Here is a 19,147-nt window from a genome sequence, read left to right on the forward strand (position 1 = left end):
GACACAATTTTGCATTTTATTACCAAAATATATTATTACAAGCTACGTATTTGAAGAAAAACAAACAAGTGAAATACAGACTCTACACTATTAATATTGTTTGATATGAAAAGAGAACAGAGGGGTAGACAATAGACTTTTTTTAAAAAAAAAAAACCAAACAAGTGCAGACTTGAACTAGGGATACATTAAAGCCTTGAATTTTGGTGCCCGCGAGGCATGTTCGGCCTTTCCGCGGGTTTTGGTGCCAGGCCTCTTTGCAAGCTTTTTAATTCCTCCATGATCCGGTGGACATAGCCCATGACTGAGGCAAAAAGGGTATCACGGGGCATTTCTTCACATATTAGGCACTTCGTGGTGATGTAGCGCCCAATCTCATCGATCCTACCCCTGATTCTATCCTTTTCTATGCACAGTTGTTCTATTCGTTGATTCTTTAGTCCCAATACTCGAGTGTTGTCAATGAGCTGATCTTGGAACCTCTCCATTTGTTCTTCCATTCGGGCTATTGAATCATATCAGCGCTCCCTGTCTGTTCTAGCATCTCGGGCTTGTTTAAGGACCCGCTCCTGAAGAGTGGAGTTTGTTTCTCTTAATAGTCCAATGCTTATTTCAGAATCCCTTATGACTTGTTGAGCTCTTTTCATCATCAGAAACAACCTAATTTCCGACCTCTTGCATTGCATTACCATAACGTAGATGCTTTCTCCGTGCCATTGTACCTTTTGCCCATCTGACCTGCATTCTTGCTATGCAGGCCTCGGATCTCTCCAAGTCCTCTAGGCTTTTGCTGACTTGATTTCTCAACTCTGCTATCAACCTTTCATCGGAGCGACGTTTCTGTCGGTCGTTGTTACTCTTACTGACTTGGCGAATTCAGGCTTTCAGATCCTGGTTTTCTTTGGTTAATTTATTCTTTTCACCCTGCTCCAAGGTAACTTGTATGCTGTTCTCAAATTTAAGCCTTTCAACTTGTCGCTTCAGCTTCCCGATTTAAGCCCGGTAACCTTCTTCTCTCGCCAACCAACCCCACTGTTCTTGCGAATAATCCGTAAATTGTTGGACATGAGCTCTTTTAGCAGGTCTCTGACGAATTTGGAACCTTCTCCTGAACCAAGCATTGTACTTTGGGTATACCTCACCCTTAGCCAGTTCTCGAACCCTAGTCTTGGGCTCGAGGAATCTACATTTGTGCCACAGCTTTCTAATTTTTCCTTCGGGGAATATGACTCCTGGGCTCAACTCAATGGTGTGCTTGCTTAGATCCTCATCAGTGGGAATTACCTGAAATCTTCCTAGTTGGCGCAATACCCGATGAGGAACATATGGTTGGATACTGCGAACTCCCATCAAAAGAATATGACATTCCTCAGCCGCCATGTATATTACCTCAGTATCAGGCAACCACCCAAATGCCCATTCAATTTAGTCGGCTGTTATTGACCTTAATCGTGCAAGCCACGCTTCGACACCTTCGGGGAATACAATGTATGTCATCCATTTCTCAAAACCACTGATACAGTTTTTTTCGGTCAACCCGTGATTCATGTATCCCACTCGGTGACAGAGGTGTTATTGCATCCACAACTGGAGTAACAGATTGCATCCCTGGAAGAAATTGCCTCCTTCTTGGCATATAGTTAAGGCTCGGTAGATTTCGGACAAAACCAAAGAGACCACAATACTGTTAGTTTTTTTGATTGCAACATCATCCATCCCTACAAGGCCTATCTCTATTTTCTTATCTTTGCGGGGACAAACCACGATCCCCAAGAATGTTGTTATGAATGCCAAAGTACGTCTCGCCTCCCAGTTGTTCCTGTTCCCAGCATGAGTCAGTCCGAGGTTCGGCTCTTCAAAACCCTGAGAAGTACCATACCGTTGATATAAGAATTGGAGAGTGCAGCATCCTCTCGACAAATCATCATTTTGCACCTTCTGACTAATGTTCAGCAAATCCAAAAACCCGTGCGGAGATACCGGTCTTGGTGAAAGCAAATATTGTCCCCTTAATTTCCCATTCAATCCCGCATATCCTGCGATTTCCTCTAGTGTAGGTGAAAGTTCAAAGTCTACAAAATGGAATACATTGCGGGTTGGGTCCCAGAACGGTATTAGAGCCTCGAGGATATCTGTCCTCGGCTTGATATTCAATAGATTGACAAAACCTCCCAAAATTCTTCCCACTATCTCTTTACTATCGTCTTTCAGATCATTCCACCACATGTGGAGTTGTAGAGGGACCTCGCTAAAGACTGAGAACGGTTCATTTTGATTTGTGCTCATCTTGCACATTTATTAAGGTGATTAAAGAAGGAAAAACTTTTATTCGTCTCAAAACAAAACTATCTATATTCCATTTTCAATTTTGAAGATGAAGGACTCGGTTTTCAGATACGGCCTTTCAGCACTTCGGGGACGAAGATTTTAAGGCTGTGTAGGTCTACCGGTCAAAATCTAAAAAATGACCCAAAGGTGGCTGTTTACACAAAATCAACCTTCCGGCGTCCCTTTCGGGAACATTCGGCTATATTTGACAAAAGCGGCATCACCCGACTCATTTATGATGAAACTAAAATTCTGACATTTTGGCTATTTCTGCAAAAGGGGAGGTTGGACCCGACGAGGGTTGCCTAAGTATCTCACGCCCTGTGAGAATCAAACCGGCGTAGTTCCGGCAAATAAACTAACTAATTTTGAAAACAAACATATTTCTTTTATAGCAAAAGAAACTATTTTTCCTTTGCGTTTTTTTTAAAAAAGCAAACTAAAATAAAGGACTCTTTCCTACATACTTTCTGTTTTTTGGGTAAACAAACAACTTTAAAAAAATAAAATATTTTTTTTCAAAATTTCGACAGAGTTCCGACATTACTTGGACACTGGTTTTTTTTTTTAAAATTAATCATCTAACTCTCCCCTTGCTATTTTCTCTTTTTCTCAAAAAAAATTTTCAAAAACTTTCTAACATTCCCTTAGATTCAGAAGCCGGTCAACATGCGGGTTCGAAACAAATAAATGCACAGAGCGTAAGTAGGATGCATCAGGATGGTCTTTTCTGTTTCAGGTTGCTATTCCTAGACGGACCCAACCCCTCTGTTGAGTCCCCTAAGTAAAAAATGCACATGATGCAGATAAGCGTTCCTACTAGGGATCCGGCATGGAGTTGAGTTATTCTAGGTTTAGAACCTGGGTGTTTGTTTTAGACCTGGCTTACCCGAGCAGACAGCTCGAGCCGAGGGAGAGGCAGCAATCCGGGAATACAGAAGCTTCGCCGGCTTTGCAACTTATCCAAACCTCGTTCTAAATTGGGATTTGACACTATACAGAAAAGAAGTCGTACGAAGTACACCCTTCTTCATGATTCAGAAGACTCAGAGAGGAGATGAGTTTCGGCACAGTTTATATACAGTTCACATAATATCAAAGCGGTAAAAGGCAATCAATTAGCACATTAGGCACATATCATGTAACAAAATCAAACAAAGCCAAATACAACAATTATTCCTAGCTCGAATTCTGAACCCTGAACCAGAGATTCTGGGTCTGATTCCCCAGCGGAGTCGCCAGAGCTGTCACACCTCCTTTTTCCTACCCTCTAAGGGTATAAGGGAGTTTTTTCAATTAAAGGACAATCGAAACGGGATTTGTTTATATAATTCAGAGTCGCCACTTGGGAGATTTATGGTGTCCCAAGTCACCGGTTGAATCCCGAATCGAGGAAAATATTGACTCTATTTAACAGTCTGCTCACCAGAAATCCGGATAAGGAATTCTGTTAACCCGGGAGAAGGTGTTAGCATTCCCGAATTCCGTGGTTCTAGCACGGTCGCTCAACTGTTATATTTGGCTTATTTTATCTGATTTCAACAATTAAAAACTTATATACAAATTTTAACTTTAAACCGCCTTTATCAATTTTATTAATATTATTATTATTTTACGGAGAATTATAACGTTGTGAAAACGTATCTCGAACCACGTCACAGTCAATGCACCCGTGGTTATCAACACATTTCGACTTCGTTAAGATTTAGATTTGGGTCACATAAATGTGCACCCAAATTTAAGAAAATAAATTATTAAAAATGCGCCTAAAGCGATTAACGTATTGTTGTTTTGGGGAAAGACCACGAAATTTTACTAAATGGCACATCCCGAAATCTAAGTAATTAATGAAACATTTATCGAGGACCTCATAATTTGTGTGTTATATTGGTGAGGCTCATCACATTTTTATTTTAAAGGTCGTCCTATAATGACTATGTTTTCTATTTATTTTATTTTTTTATAGTAAATGAAGCAAAAGGTCCTACTTAAATTACATGTTATAGCTAAGTTCCGGATGTGGTTTGTTAAAACGGAATATAAAGGTGCATATGGAAAGTCCGTTTGCCAAACATGAGCCCAGGCCCAACGTACATAGCATTTAACTGAACCTAGGCCATTGCATTCCAATATTGAGGCCTAACTAAATTATTCTACACATGTTCCAAATTTGTAATGTTGAATGGTAAAGAAAAATGATAATATCTAATTAAACAAATTACCCAAGTTTTAAAGAATTAATCAATTGGGGTGGGGTAACTTAGAGATCTAATTAATTCTAACTTCAAACCATTGGATGTTGAAACTAGATTGTCATTATAATTAAAATGATTTACTAGACTTGATTTTATTCGACATGTATTTAAATGCATAATAACTATTAACCGAACTAAAATGAACAAAATGTCATTGACTATATTACTACACGAAAACTGTTCAGTTATACCAAAGGGAAATCAAATTTCATAAGAATAGTACATTGCATGTTCTAATTACAATTAGTGAAAAGAAAAGAAAGCTATATTAAGACTTCAAACTTCCATTCTTTCATAATTGTACATGCTTCCATATTTTCAGCATACAGTAGTCAGTGTATTCAGTTGTGTACCTGATTTTGGAAAGCAGAAAAAGAGGAAGATCAACAAAATTACAGCAGCAGCATATACAGCAACACCCAGTAGACCATTAGCCAACAATAACAATAGCAGAAATCCCAGGAACAGATTGAAAACAAAAGAATAACCCCAGCAACTTAATACAATCAGTCCTCCACCAAACAGAAAACCAGGAAAATACTAAACTGAAATCCAGCAGTCAACATGAAACACAGACAGATGCAAGGGAACAGTAGTTCCTGATTTATCAAACACTCAAGAAAAAAAACAGACTGAAACTCTTAATGTAAAAGTTCAGCCTTAACACTCTAACTCTAACTCTTGATGCACAAGTTTTGATTTTTCTGAATATTAGAGTTCTTTGTTCCAGAATTCTTTTTTTCTTCTTCTGATTCCTCCTCCTTTTCTAAAATCAGTCCCCCAACCCTTTTATACAAATCTGCCCCTCTTTCCAACTTAGTGCCCGACCCCTTTTCCTTATTCAAATCAGATTTTTCCACTAAATCAGCACTAAGTCTGAATTTTCCACTTATTCAGCTCTCCATTTCCTTTTGTCCCCCATTAATACTAATTAATTCATTAGTCTAATGGTATTTTAATAATTTAGTGGACAGAGCACTCAAACCAACCATTTCTTCCTGTTTTCAATTCCCCAAACTAACCCTGAAAATCCCTTGATTTTACTGATTTCCTAAAGGTAGCTATTCAAATACATTAAGACTTAATTCTGAAATCTATTTAACTAACAATTAACAAAACTGTTTTGATTACAGCTACAACCAAACTTATTGACAGCTAAATGAACAAAGTCGAATTCCAATTGAAATAAACTGAACTGAATTTAAATCAACACACAGAACTTAACAGAATCATTTAAACTGAAATTGAAACATTGAATCAATATGCACATGAATGCAAGCAACAGGAATGCAAGTTCATTGTCAACCTAATGACAATGCCCTGAAACTAAATGGCCACAGATCAAACACACACAACAACATTTGACGAACTTATTGATTTATCAAACAAAAATAAATTAATCGACGAAAACTAATTAATTGATTACCTACAGCAACTGATAACAATCAATCAAAAATAGATAAACAGGCTGTTTCAATCAGCATTAACAAGAACATGGATTTATAATAAAACAACTAATCGACGAACTTAATCGAATCGATTACACACATTGTAACTCATAGCAATTATAACAAATAGAAGCAATGCTAGAATTTGATCAAATAAACAGGTCTAGTGGAGATGAGGAAGAATTAATTAAAAGAAAAAAAATAGAAAAATTATACAGATTACTACAACAGGCAATAAGATATACATAGAATACAAAAGAAAGACAGGGAAAAATACCTCTGAATCTTCACTATGAAATATGTCCTAATCTTGAACCGAATTTGACCTTTTTGAGGTCGAACGGACCTTAATTGAAGCATTCTAATTTGAGAATACTCTGATTAAGGTCTATTAGACCCCAACCCTTCATTTGATCGGACAAATTCCATGATTTGGAATTTTAGGGTTCCATTTTTTTCGGATTTAGGGTTTGATCATTTCTGGGCAGATTTGAAGGGAATCAAGGGTGGTTTAGGGGTGAAGGAGGCCTGGGGGTCACCTATTTGAAACAGATCTTTTAATTTCATATTTGGCTCGAACCTTCACAAGAAGATTCGAGGAGTTTCAGGAAGATTCGAAGCAAAAGGTTGTCAAATCCATGGTGAGGGTGGTCAGGGGATGCTGTGGTGTTAATTTGGTAGCCATCGGAGAAGATGAGGTTTTCAGGCCAACCTTCGATTTAAGATTCGAAGAGTTGGGGTCTGATTCGAAGGATATGGGTTATGGATTTGGAATGGGGAGGTCAAGAGGAGTTGAGGGTGTTAAGCTGGGATCGTCTGGACCACCGGAACTGCCGTGAGGCGATTTCCGGTGGGTGGTTGATGGTGGTTGACGGTGGGGGATCATCTGGTCTTCTGAAGATCAGAGACGAAGGGGAAATAGGGGGTATGGCCTAGGGGGCGTGGGGGTGATGAGTTAGGCTTATATACGGGGGAGGGAATTGATCATGGGCCGTTCGATCTGCTGAGATCAATGGCCCAGATCAATTTACTTAAAAGAAACGATGTCGTTTGATTTTGGTTGTGGGGTCGGTTTGAACCGGAAACAAATGGGTCGGGTTGGAGACGGGTTACTGAAAAGGATCTTGGACCGTTGGATTGGGTGATTGAACGGCTAAGATTGACGGGTGACGAAACGATGCAGTTTCATCATCATACTACGTCGTTTCGTCCGTCTCTAAGACCAGCTGGTTTGGATTGGGTTAGGGATAAGGTTTGGGCCTGAATTTTCACTTGGCCCAATCCGAATTTCCTTAATACTTTACCCATTTTCCCTTTTTCTTTAATTACAAAAATTAAATAAAAAAATTCTAAATAAATTGTAAAAATAAAAAATAAAATTGCACACATATTATTTAACCTATAATAATTAACACACAAGTTAAACATTAAATAAAATCAACACAATGACAAGAAACGCATATGCATATTTTTGTGATTTTCCTTTAACCAAATTATGGTTAATTAATTCCTAAATGTATTTTTGTATTTTATCCTTTTATATAAACCAATGATTAATTAATTGTAAAAATGCAACATTAATTCCTAAATGCACATGCACCCACATATTTTCATTACTTCAATTAATTATAAACATTCACAGACAAAAACTTAAATAATTATCCAAAAAATGCCACGCAAAATCCTAAAAATTATACACCAAGAAAATTTTGTTTTATATATTTTTTTTCTCTTTTGGAGTAGTTTTCGTGAAGCAAAAATCATGTGCTCACAATGACCCATCCCATTTTGAAGTGAAATTCCTTACAGGTTTATGGGAAGTAACTATGGGTCTTCGTACGACAAGGACTTGATCTCCTACTTGAAAGGATCTCGGGCGGACTCTTTTATTGAAGGCACGAGACAATCGAGCTTGATAACATTCAAGACTCTGGTGAGCTCCAAACCTCTTCTCATCAAGAGCCTCCAACTCTGCTAATCGAAGTCGAGCATTTTCTTCATTAGTGATCCCTTCTTGAATAGCCAGTCGTAATGAAGGTATTTGACGCTCAAGTGGCAAGATGGCTTCGACTCCATAAATCAGTGAATAAGGAGTCGCTTGTGTTGGCGTGCGGTGAGTCGTCCTATATGCCCATAGCTTCTTCCATACGGTCATTCCAATCTCGTTTGGATTTGGAGACGACTTTTTTTAGCAAGTTGCATAGAGTTTTGTTGAATGCCTCAGCTAGACCATTGGTGGCAGCATTGTACATCGAAGAGTTACGTTGCTTGAAGCCAAAAAGATCACAAATCTTGTTCATCAACCTATTATCGAATGGCTTTCCATTATTCGTTATTATGTAGAAAGGAATGCCAAAGTGATAAATAATGTTTACTCGGATGAAATTTGCAACATTTTCCTTCTTTACTTGCTTGAGAGCAACAACTTCAGCCCATTTTGAGAAGTAGTCGGTTGCAGCTAGGATGTATAGGTGCCCACTAGAGGACTTTGGCAGTGGTCCAACAACATCCAATCCCCAAGCGTCAAACGGCCAGCATGCCACAGTCGGGTGCAACACTTCAGGAGGTTGGTGAATAAAATTTGCATGAATTGACAAGCATTGCATCTTCGAGCATAGTCCAAGCAATCTTTTATCATCGTTGGCCAATAATATCCCATCCTTTTTATATGGAAGTGGAGCTTTGGTCCAGACTGGTGTGACCCACATACCCCAGAATGCGTTTCTTGCAAAGCATGGAGTGCTTCATTTTCCCCTAAGCATAGTAAGAGTACTCCCTCGAATGATCTTCTATAGGGTATCTTTGTAGTAAAGTAAGCGAGGTGCACGACGACGAATTTCAGTTCTTCTCTGCGGATTTTCTGGAAGTATCCCATTGCACAAGTAGTCGATAATGGGTTGTTTCCATTCTTCTCTCTCGACTTCAAAAACAACAACAAAATGCTTGAGTTCATTTTCTTCACCTTCAGCATCACTTGGCGGCGGTACTACCCATTTTTGGCAGATAGTAACTTGCGCTTGATTAGGCAAGGTTAAAGATAAAGCTAGGGCAACTAAAATATCCACCTTCTTATTTTCTTTCCTTGGCACATGCTGAATAGTCACATCACCGAGACACCCCATTAACATTTTAGCGTAATCATGATATGGGTGTAGTTCAGGCTACTTGACCTTGTAACTACTTAAAATCTGATTGACCACTAACTGAGAGTCACCAAAGACTTGCAATTGCAACCGCTTCATTTCGACAGCCATTTCAAGCCCAAGTATTAGTACTTGATACTCAGCAACGTTGTTAGAGCAGAGTTGCATCAACGTAAAAGAGTAGGGCAAAACTTCACCTTGAGAAGTGACAAATACTACACCAGCACCAGCTCCTCCGCAATGTGCAGCACCATCAAAATACATTTTCCATGGAGGCTGAACTTCGATGACCATGGCGTCCTCATCAGGTAGTTCGTCAGTTAGCTCCCAATCATCAGGTATAGGGTGATCTGCCAAGAAGTCCGCTAACGTTTGTCCTTTTATAGCCTTCTGAGGGATGTACACGATTTCAAATTGTTGAAACTGAAGGTACCACCTTGCTAGTCGATCACTAAGGACAGGTTTTGACATCACGAACTTGATGGGATTTGCCTTAGAAATAAGACGAACAACATGAGCTTGAAAGTAGTGCTTCAACTTTTGAATTGAGAAGACTAGTGCCGAACACAACTTTTCAATTGGCGAATAATTCAGCTCGTTCGGTGTCATCATCTTGCTCAAGTAGTAAAGAGAGTTTTCTTTCTCTTCACTATTTTCTTGGGACAACAGTGCTCCAACAGACCTTTCTTGTGCCGCAATGTATAGTATCAATGGCTTTCCAAGTATAGAGGTTGCTAAAACTGGAGGCTTCATCAAGTAGGATTTAATGCTCTCAAAGGCATTACTGCACGCTTGGTCCCATTTGAAAGGACACCTTTCTTCATAAGGCGACTGAATGGTTGACACCTCCCAGCTAGGTTCGAGATGAATCTCCTAAGGTACGCTAAATTTCCTTGCAGACTTTTCAATTCATGGATATCTCGAGGCTCAGGCATTTTCAAAATGGCATCCACTTTGGCTTGATCAATTTCGATCCCTCAATGTCGGACAATGAAACCAAGGAACTTTCTAGAAGTAACTCCAAAGGCACATTTCAATGGATTCATCCTAAGTTGGTATCTCCGGAGCAATTCAAATACTATCCTCAAGTCCTTCAAGTGGTCGCCCTTCTCTCTTGATTTTACCACCAAGTCATCAACATAGCATTCGACATTCTTGTGGATAAGATCGTCGAAAATATTCTGCATAGCCCTTTGGTAAGTAGCACCAGCGTTCTGAAGCCAAAAGGCATTACCTTGTAGCAATAAATACCCTTTGGGGTACGAAATGCAGTAAGCTCTTCATCTTTTGGTGCCATGCGTATTTGGTTATAGCCCAATGAACCATCCATAAATGACATTGCCTTGTACCCAGTAGTAGCATCGATCATCAGTTCTGGAATGGGAAGCGGGAACTCATCTTTTGGACATGCATAGTTAAGATCCCTAAAGTCAACGCACACTCGAATCTGGCCATTTTTCTTCCTTATAGGGACAATACTTGAAACCCATGTTGGGTATTTAACTTCACAAATAAAGCTAGATTCGATGAGTTTGTTAACTTCTATTTCAATCAAGGGAACCAAGTCCGGCCTAAAATGCCTTTGAGCTTGTTTAACAGGGTGAGCACCATTTTTGATTGCAAGGTGATGGATTGCTACTTTTGGGTCCAAGCCAGACATCTCTTTGTAACTCTAAGCGAAGACGTCCCTGAACTCCTTGAGTAACTCAATATAAGTGCTCTCTTCGTTAGCTTCTAGTAAAGCACTTAGGTAAGTGGGTCTTGGCTCTTCATCGGTGCCAAGGTTGACCTCTTTTAAGGCATCAATTGTCATCTTCATTTCTTCTTCAAGTTCAGGTGGAGCATCTTTCGCATCTTCATCTCCTTGAGGGTCCCCATCGTCGAAGGATGTATGATAACACGGTGAAACATGCTCCAATTCTACATTATCCTCCATCGAAGACGGAACACCATTCTTGCCTTGTACAGTGACATGATACGAAGAACCTACACTTTCTTCATCTTCGTCACATTCCTTAGTGTAGACTATAGTATATGGCTTTACCTTTAGTACTTCTTCACATGAAACCACAAGTTTGTTTGTCGCCTCATTCTTGAAGGAACCAAACTTTGGAAATCATTAGAGATCTTCTGGATCTTGGGTGGAGCGGGTGTTCTTATGCTTTGAAAATTCTCTGGAACTTGTTCCCCTTCTTTAATGGACCCAATTCCTCAAATATGGAAGTTCTCACAGTTGATTTTCCAAGTCGGTCAAAGACAGAAGGCCTGTTAGAAGCGGCAGATTTGTCTTCTACAGTGATGTAATTGCTACTCACCCTTCTTATTGAGATGCGCACTGGTGACGGTTGCTTGTATCCCAAACCTTCACGTGGTTGTCTTGTTACAGCTTCTGATGGTAGCTTCCATAACTTTGACGGCTCATTAGGATTGTATCTAGCTTTTGCAAATATCCTATAAGCATTAGGATCAAAACCTTCATTTGTTCGCTTTGTAGGGGTTCCACATTCTGCAAACAATTTTGGGCCACAAACCCTGCAAGCGGCATTGAGGACGACTTTACTGCCTCAATTCGTTTGACCGGAAGAGTTAACTCCTTTAGTATGTTAGCTTGGAGATTAGATGATTCACCTTCATCTTTATTCCTTTTAGGGACATATTGGAGTGCATGACTTACTTTCTTGCCATAAGAGGCAATACTCCCTTTATGAGATTTATTCATGTTGGCGTGTACCTCCTCAGTAACGGCTTTGGCTTTACCAATAGTTACCTCAGCTCTTTTAGTTATGGGATCGTCATTCTTGCTTTTCATGTCACCATCAATTTTTAGCTCCTTCATAATGCAGTTCTTCAAGTAGAACTTTGCATTGGCGAAGTGTGACTCAGCCTCGGTGAATGGCTCATCATCAGCAACTATCTTCTTCTCGACTTCACCCTCATAGTATTTCAAATATTGATGGTAGGTAGATGGAACCACTTTGTTCTCATGTATCCAAGGCCTTCTGATCAAGCCCAACTATGCCTTATAAAAAGGAAAAAATGGTTGTTGCAAATATAATACGGTTTACAAGTCCGGAGTCGAATCCCACAGAGAACTAAGGCTTAGCTACAACTATTCAATATTGCTAAGAAGACAAGATCGAACAATTCCAAAGTTATAAATATTAAGATTCTTATATCTAATTAACTAAATAATTAAATTAGTAGATTAACAACTAAAGATACTACGGGTTGGAGAAAAGATTAAGGAGGTCTAGAGTTATGATTTCCCTAATTGTCGGAATCCTTCCCGCTATGACTTATATAATTTTGCCTAAGTATTATCTACCGATCATGAGCACTCTGCGTGTTGTAATTCTCTCCTGAGTAATTACGACAATTTACTAGACATACTCTTCCGAGTTACGCTAGCTGGCTTTAATTACAGCTCACTTAGATCGCACCCAAGGTTTCGTTATTCCTAATCCCACCTTTAAACTCTTGGTTATTGATTCCTCACATATGTCAGGAGTGATTTTATTCAACAACTACCTAAATATGCACTCTCTCCCGAGTAACACATACTAAATAGGCACAGCTAATTGAGGGCCCTTCAATCAACCACAAGAATAATATAGTTGAACAAATAGAGAAAATACTATGGCTCAATTATATAAAAACATAACAACAATGAAAAATAGGAAGAGGAAGGAAAAACTCGTAGAAGAATTCCCCGCCTTGCTCCTATTGTGTCTCTGCCTCCTTAGGTCCAATATATGTCAAAAGTATGTCCAACCTCCTCAAAATAGCATTTTACATGTATTTATACCAAGCAAGGTCGGGACGAGATGAAGATATCTTATCCCACATGAAATAGGACACTCACTCTGTAAAATTTGCACTACCGCGCCACATGGGGTGACGCGCCATGCGGGGCGGCAGTGGGAAAGTTCAGATTGCAGATTCTGACAGGCTGCAGGAAATTTCCACAGGCGCGGTGTACTACGCACCGCACCATGCGCCGTGGTATTGGGAATTCGAAAAAATGCAAAACACAAAGGTTGTATCCCTTTCAAATAGCTTTCTAACGATATATTGTGGAGCCCAAACAGAGTTCTGAGCGAAAAGTTATGTGCATTTTACTAGACAATGCAACGTATGCCCGCTCGATTCTTCGTTCGTTCTAACTATCATCTGTTGATCCCCGAACACGATTTCGGCTTGATTCCTTGGGCTTTTACTCAGACTTCAAAGCTCCAAATCACTTGAATTCATTCCATAATACCTACATAGCTCGGAATCACTCCTACAAGGCATAAAATACACAATTAGTGCAAAACACAAGCGATTAAAGCTCAAACTCAATTAAAGTGCAGTAAATTAGAGTATAATAATCGACTAAAATACGTAATTATAGCCTATCATCACCTTCCAAGCAAGAAGTTGTATGAATTCTTTGCATCGATCACATGTAGCCATGCACTTGATTGCATATCTTCAATGGTGATTTTCAGCCTGATCGTGCCTATGGCTCTTTGCCCCCCTGAATCCTTGGATTATCACACGACTTTCTAAGAGTTCGTTCATGGGAATACCAAGTTCTTTCATAGTGTGGATTGATAAAATGTTCACTGAGGATCCTCCATCAACCAAAATTCGATTTACCCTTTCATCGCGCATATAGCCAACCAGGTACAATGGGCGGTTATGAGAAGTGTCACCTAGAAAAAGATCGTCATTTGTGAACGTGACCTTTTCCTCACAAGCATTAACTTCTTGAGGAGTGGACTTGATGGGCTTTTCCAAAGCTGGTGCCAATGGTAGGCCATCACTCTTTTCTTCCCCTTTTGTCAGCATGGCAACAAGAGGCATCAATGCCCTTATGGGAAATCTTTGTGCGGAACCAACTTGGTAAGAACTCCTCCAAGGTCACTAGATGTCGTGGCTTTTGAGGATGGTTCACCTCTACTTTTGCTTTCTTCAAACGCCTAACTGGATTCTTTTTCATTGGTCTTTTTACCATCATCTTCCTTGTTGGTTGTTCTACTGATTCTTTCTGTAGGCTCCGTTTGTGGCGCCTACGACGAGTCACCAACATCCAACCTTCATCATCATCAGGTTGATCGTCTTCGACTTTATTGTTCTCCAGTAATTCTTCATTTTTGATTCCTTTTAAACTACATAACTCATCTAGATTGAATGAGCCAAAGGTGATAGAGACTTGGTTCGCGCTTGCTTTCTTATCTTCAAGCACGATCTTCTTTTCGCGAGACAAGTCCATGACTTTGTCTTGAAGACAAAGCACTTCTCCAGAGGGTAGCTCACAAGTCGATGGTATTTGCGGTAATTTGGGTAATTTGTTTTCCCAGCTTCATTTGGCCGCTTCATCTCTGGAAGCTCAATGAGATTTAACTCAAGGAGTTCTTCAAAGATAGCTGGCACATTGGAATCTAGAAATGGGTACTCTTTCTCTTGCATTTCTTTTAGAGTCAACTTTCCACTTGGCTTATCGTGAAAAGAAGTGGATTTCATACTCTGCTTTTTGCTCACCTTCATCGTGAACTTCATAGGTGACGTGTTGACATTCATAGCTTCTTTGCTTTCAGATTTGGGTACGAACTTGCCCCATTTCCTCACTTCTTGCTTGTCATTCCCTTTGCGAGGTTCATAGATGGGCAGCCTTTCATTTCTAGCGGAGGCCATGCTCAATTCCATGTCATGGGCACGAGTTGCAAGTTCTTCAAATGTGCTAGGCTTGATACCTTGCAAGATGTAGCGCAATCCCCAATGCATGCCTTGGATACACATCTCTATGCTCGAAGCTTCACTAAGCCTGTCTTTGCAGTTGAGGCTTGAATTCCTCCACCGATTGATAAAGTCGATAACTGGTTCCCCCTTTTGTTGACGAGTATTTGTAAGTTCTATCATACTCACAGTACGTCTCGTACTATAAAAGTGATTGAGGAACTCTTGCTCTAGTTGATCCCAATTATTGATAGATCTAGCCTTGAGGTCCGTGTACCAGTCAAAAGCATTTCCTTTTAGCGAGCGGACAAACTGCTTGATGAGGTAATCTCCATAAGTCCCAGCATTGTTGCACGTCTCCACGAAGTGCGCAACATGTTGCTTTAGGTTACCTTTACCATCAAACTATTGAAATTTCGGAGGTTGATAGCCAGCAGGCATCTTCAATATATCGACCCTTGCAGTGTACGACTTTGCTTATGTTAGGGAGGATTTGGCAGCAACTTCATATTTGTTCTTAATGGTTCCTTCAATGAACTCTTTCAATTGATCGATTGGAATCATCCCTTCAGATAAGACAGGGATAGCCTTAGTATATGTTGCTTGTCTTGGGGGAGAATCATTCTCTAGAACCTCTGGGAGCTTACCGGGTGCATGGGTGGATTCTTCTTCCATCAAGATTCCTACTCTGTCTGTTAGTTTGTTAATTATAGCCTCTTGATTTTTCATGCATTTTGTCAAGCCAGCGATTACTTCCGTCATGTTTGCCAACCGCTCCTCCATAGATGAAGTGTTTGTCACTATGGCTTGCATAATTGTCGTGGACGACGGAGAGTAGCATGGATTTTCACACAGATTGATCCTTGATTGGCTCACGTTATGTGGTATAAGTGGGAAAAATCCATCACTTGAAGCATCATTATCTTCCTTCACAGTAGAGTGCCTGGATCCAGAGAGGTCAAGCAGAACAAGAGTTTTCTTGATCTTTTCAGCAACATTGCTTCCTCCTTCAGATGCGTTTGTGGAAGATCTTGCTCCTTTTGAGGATAAAGATCTGAAAACAGGGGTTGATGCGAACGGCACTTGGGGTGCTTGTTGTCCTAAAGAGCTTGCTTTGCTCCTTTAATTGGTCTGAAGCTTCTGAAGGTGACATCGAGGATGCTTTCCACATCAGCATAGAACCTAGAGTTAGCAGCCTTGGTGGAAGTTGAACCGGAGTTGATTTTCTTTGAAGCCGTTTCATTTTTCTTGGAATTTGGTGATTGATGAGTTGAGATGAGAGGTAGAGATTGTCCCACTGGGCGTGCCAGAATTTGTAGACAATAAATTGCGTCGAGAAAATAAAATCAAGACCAAAAAATATTGCAACAATCGTAATATTTTATTTCGAATATTTAAGTGTACAATCTCTATGAATCCTCTAATTCTTCTTTTTAATAGTAAATAAATTCAAGGGCCTTGGAGCTTGATCTTGAATATGTAGTTGTCGCCACGAACGATGAACTTGTTCTTGAGCTTTAGCTTGATTGTTTGAGCTTGAACTTGATTTGTTCTTCGTTCTTGAGCTTGAACTTGATTTGTTCTTCGTTCTTGAGCTTGAACTTGATTGCTTGAAGCTTGAAACTTGTGGAGAAATTTACAGTATTTGATCCACGAGCTCTTTCTTGCTTTTGTTATAACTTCTGATGTCTTTTCTGAGTTATGAAGACCCCTATTTATAGTTGTGGAAAGGAGGAGTTGTGAAGAACAAACTCTTTCCGACCAATCAAATTGAAGTGTGACATGGCCGCATTTGATTGGTCAGAACATGTCACTTGCACACGTGGTGCGATTTCATTAGCCTTTTAATGTGACTTGGCATGCCTTGTCATTTTGACACATGGCATGGTCCTATTGGCTCTTCAGCTTGACTTGGCGCGCCACGTCAATTGACACGTGACACCAAACTGGGCCTCTAGGAAGATGACATCTTGGGCTTGATGAAGTGGGCTCATCACTTTAGCCAAATTAAATGGCTAGCCCAATGGATTAAGACTTATTTATTTAACCCATATGTATTGGACTTATATAATTAATTCAATTATATTAGCCCATAATATTTATTTGGACCAATATATCTTGAATTTAAAATATAGTCCAAATTATTTTATGAATTTAATTTTAATAAAATTTATATGCCTACAGTACGCATTCAAAATAAAGTGGTCGAACTTCAAAATTTAACTTTGGAATACATCAAACCTCGCAGAAGCTTGTAAAGCTAGCAAAATGTAAGTCAATTTTGTATTGTTAAAGTTTTCTAATATATAATTTTATTTTTGAGAGGAGGAAATTACAAATGCAATATGTTTAAGTCTCTTAAATATTACTCTTTTACTTTTTCAATATCTAAGTCTCTTAAAAAAAATTATTCTATGTCTCCTTCCATTTTTTTGATTTTTTAGCTTTCACCTTGCAAAATATTTTGATGATATTTTCTCTCTTAGACTTGTATATACCCATAGATAATTACATTAAATATTTGAGTATTTGAGTTTCCCTTGATTTCTAAAACTTGGTTGTGATATTTGTGATTGCGTACTTATTTTGTTGCGGATAAAAAAAAAAGAGAAAGAGAAGAAGAAGAAATTTAGCTTATTACAGAAATTTACGAGTTTATGTTTCAAATTAGTGCATAAGTAGTTCAAAATAAAACCAAACAACAACTGCATATATCAAAAATAACAAAAAGTTACAATTAATTAGAATATTTATGTTTAGTGCATGTGAGTAGATGGACAATGGATCATTTACATTTGACTATTTCTTCTCCAACTTTATTTCTAATATGTATCCCAAACTTCTTCAAGTGAAATAAGAGTACAAGCCAAGTCTAATGAAGTATAAAAATATTTTTCAGTAAAATCTTTCGTAAAATAAATAATTAAAAATATGGATGTCCGATAAAATTGTTGCCATATTACTCATAACTTTGTTATTATGTACTTACACTCTTGCAGATAAGATCTTATATGTATTTGTGTACCAATAGTTAATTTTGTGAGTTCCCATTTTATTGTTTATTAGTTTATTACATTCCTCAAGTTACATAGGCAATATGCTTCTTCAAATTTGGTAATATATATTTATTTTCAGGAAAGTACAGGTGCAAAGCAACACTAAACTCAATCATTTTGATAAATATATCAATTCCTTCTACCTTCTCCTCTTTATCTAAATTCTCTTTAATTTATTTTCACATCTTATAAATGTTTCTTTGTTGAGTTTATAACTTTATATTGTTTCTATCTAAATCACATTTAGCTAAATGGGGAGAGGAGGGAGAGTTCCTTGTTTGTGATAAGGCTAATGAAAAGAAAAGAACCTGATAACACGAGGAAGATATCAAATAAGAAATCGAATAATTTAGAATGGTGCATGGGATATATAGACCTTTCCCTTAATTTTGTTACTGAATTTTAATAATATGCAATTCAATCTTTCATATTCATTGATGAGATTTGAAATCTAATACTTATCGATGCTTAAATAAATATTACTTATATGTGTATTTGATAAAGATATAAATTTTGTGCATGTTATGTACATTAAAATAGAAAAGGCGAAGCTTGAATATTCTAGAGAAAGGCAATTAAACTTGAAAAGACATACCAAGGCACAATTAATATTGTTATGCATGAAAGATATAGAGAAGATAAAGTTGATTAAAGGATGCTACTTCCAACTTCGTCTATTGGAGTAATCAAATTTCATAATATATACTAGGTTTAATTTATAGCTTGATGACTAGAAGAACGAAGATAGACTTGGTAGGAGAATATGCCTTTTGACTTTAGTTACAAAAGGTAAGTTTATTCGAGAATGCCAGATTTTAATATATTTATATTTAAAATTTATAACGACAGCAAATATATTTTTTTGACACACACACATATATATAAAGAGATGGAATACACGTGCAATGCACAAAAAGACTAGTTTTTTAAAAGGTGTAAGAGTAACAACTATTGTTTGGCCAATTGAGAAGCGGTTCTATCGATATTAAAGCAGCAATTTGTATATGACCAACTTTTTCAAAAAGTATTTTTGATTATCAAATTACCAATAACACATATATAAAAATTCACTTACAGTTAACAATATTTACCAAAATAAATAATTTATATATTTAATATGAAAGACTATAATTAAAATTTAATATTATTTAATTTAAATGTAAACACTGCAAAGTACATTAAAACTTGTATTATAT

The 19,147-nt window shown here is 38.3% G+C and overlaps 1 protein-coding gene across 1 annotated transcript; it reads right to left on the reverse strand.

Annotated features, from left to right (window-relative positions):
• Nucleotides 1-9,192: 9,192 nt before the first annotated feature.
• LOC138879755 (uncharacterized) lies at nt 9,193-10,834 on the reverse strand. Its single transcript, XM_070159387.1, has 2 exons — nt 10,409-10,834; nt 9,193-9,921 (listed from the first exon to the last, which is right to left on the reverse strand). Exons 1-2 carry the CDS (start codon nt 10,832-10,834, stop codon nt 9,193-9,195), a joined length of 1,155 nt encoding a protein of 384 aa, XP_070015488.1.
• Between the last annotated feature and the right edge of the window lie 8,313 nt (nt 10,835-19,147).

Source organism: Nicotiana sylvestris, chromosome 10 (assembly GCF_000393655.2).
Source record: "Nicotiana sylvestris chromosome 10, ASM39365v2, whole genome shotgun sequence".
In the NCBI taxonomy this organism is placed as follows: Eukaryota; Viridiplantae; Streptophyta; class Magnoliopsida; order Solanales; family Solanaceae; genus Nicotiana; species Nicotiana sylvestris.

What these genes read in the sequence shown, in the direction of transcription:
- LOC138879755 (XM_070159387.1), bottom strand. Translation starts at nt 10,834, where the DNA reads ATGTCTGGCTTGGACCCAAAAGTAGCAATCCATCACCTTGCAATCAAA. An exon ending in AGGGTATTTATTGCTACAAG is followed by an intron (nt 9,922 to 10,408) that starts GTAATGCCTTTT and finishes TACTTGATGAAG; the next exon opens with CCTCCAGTTTTAGCAACCTC.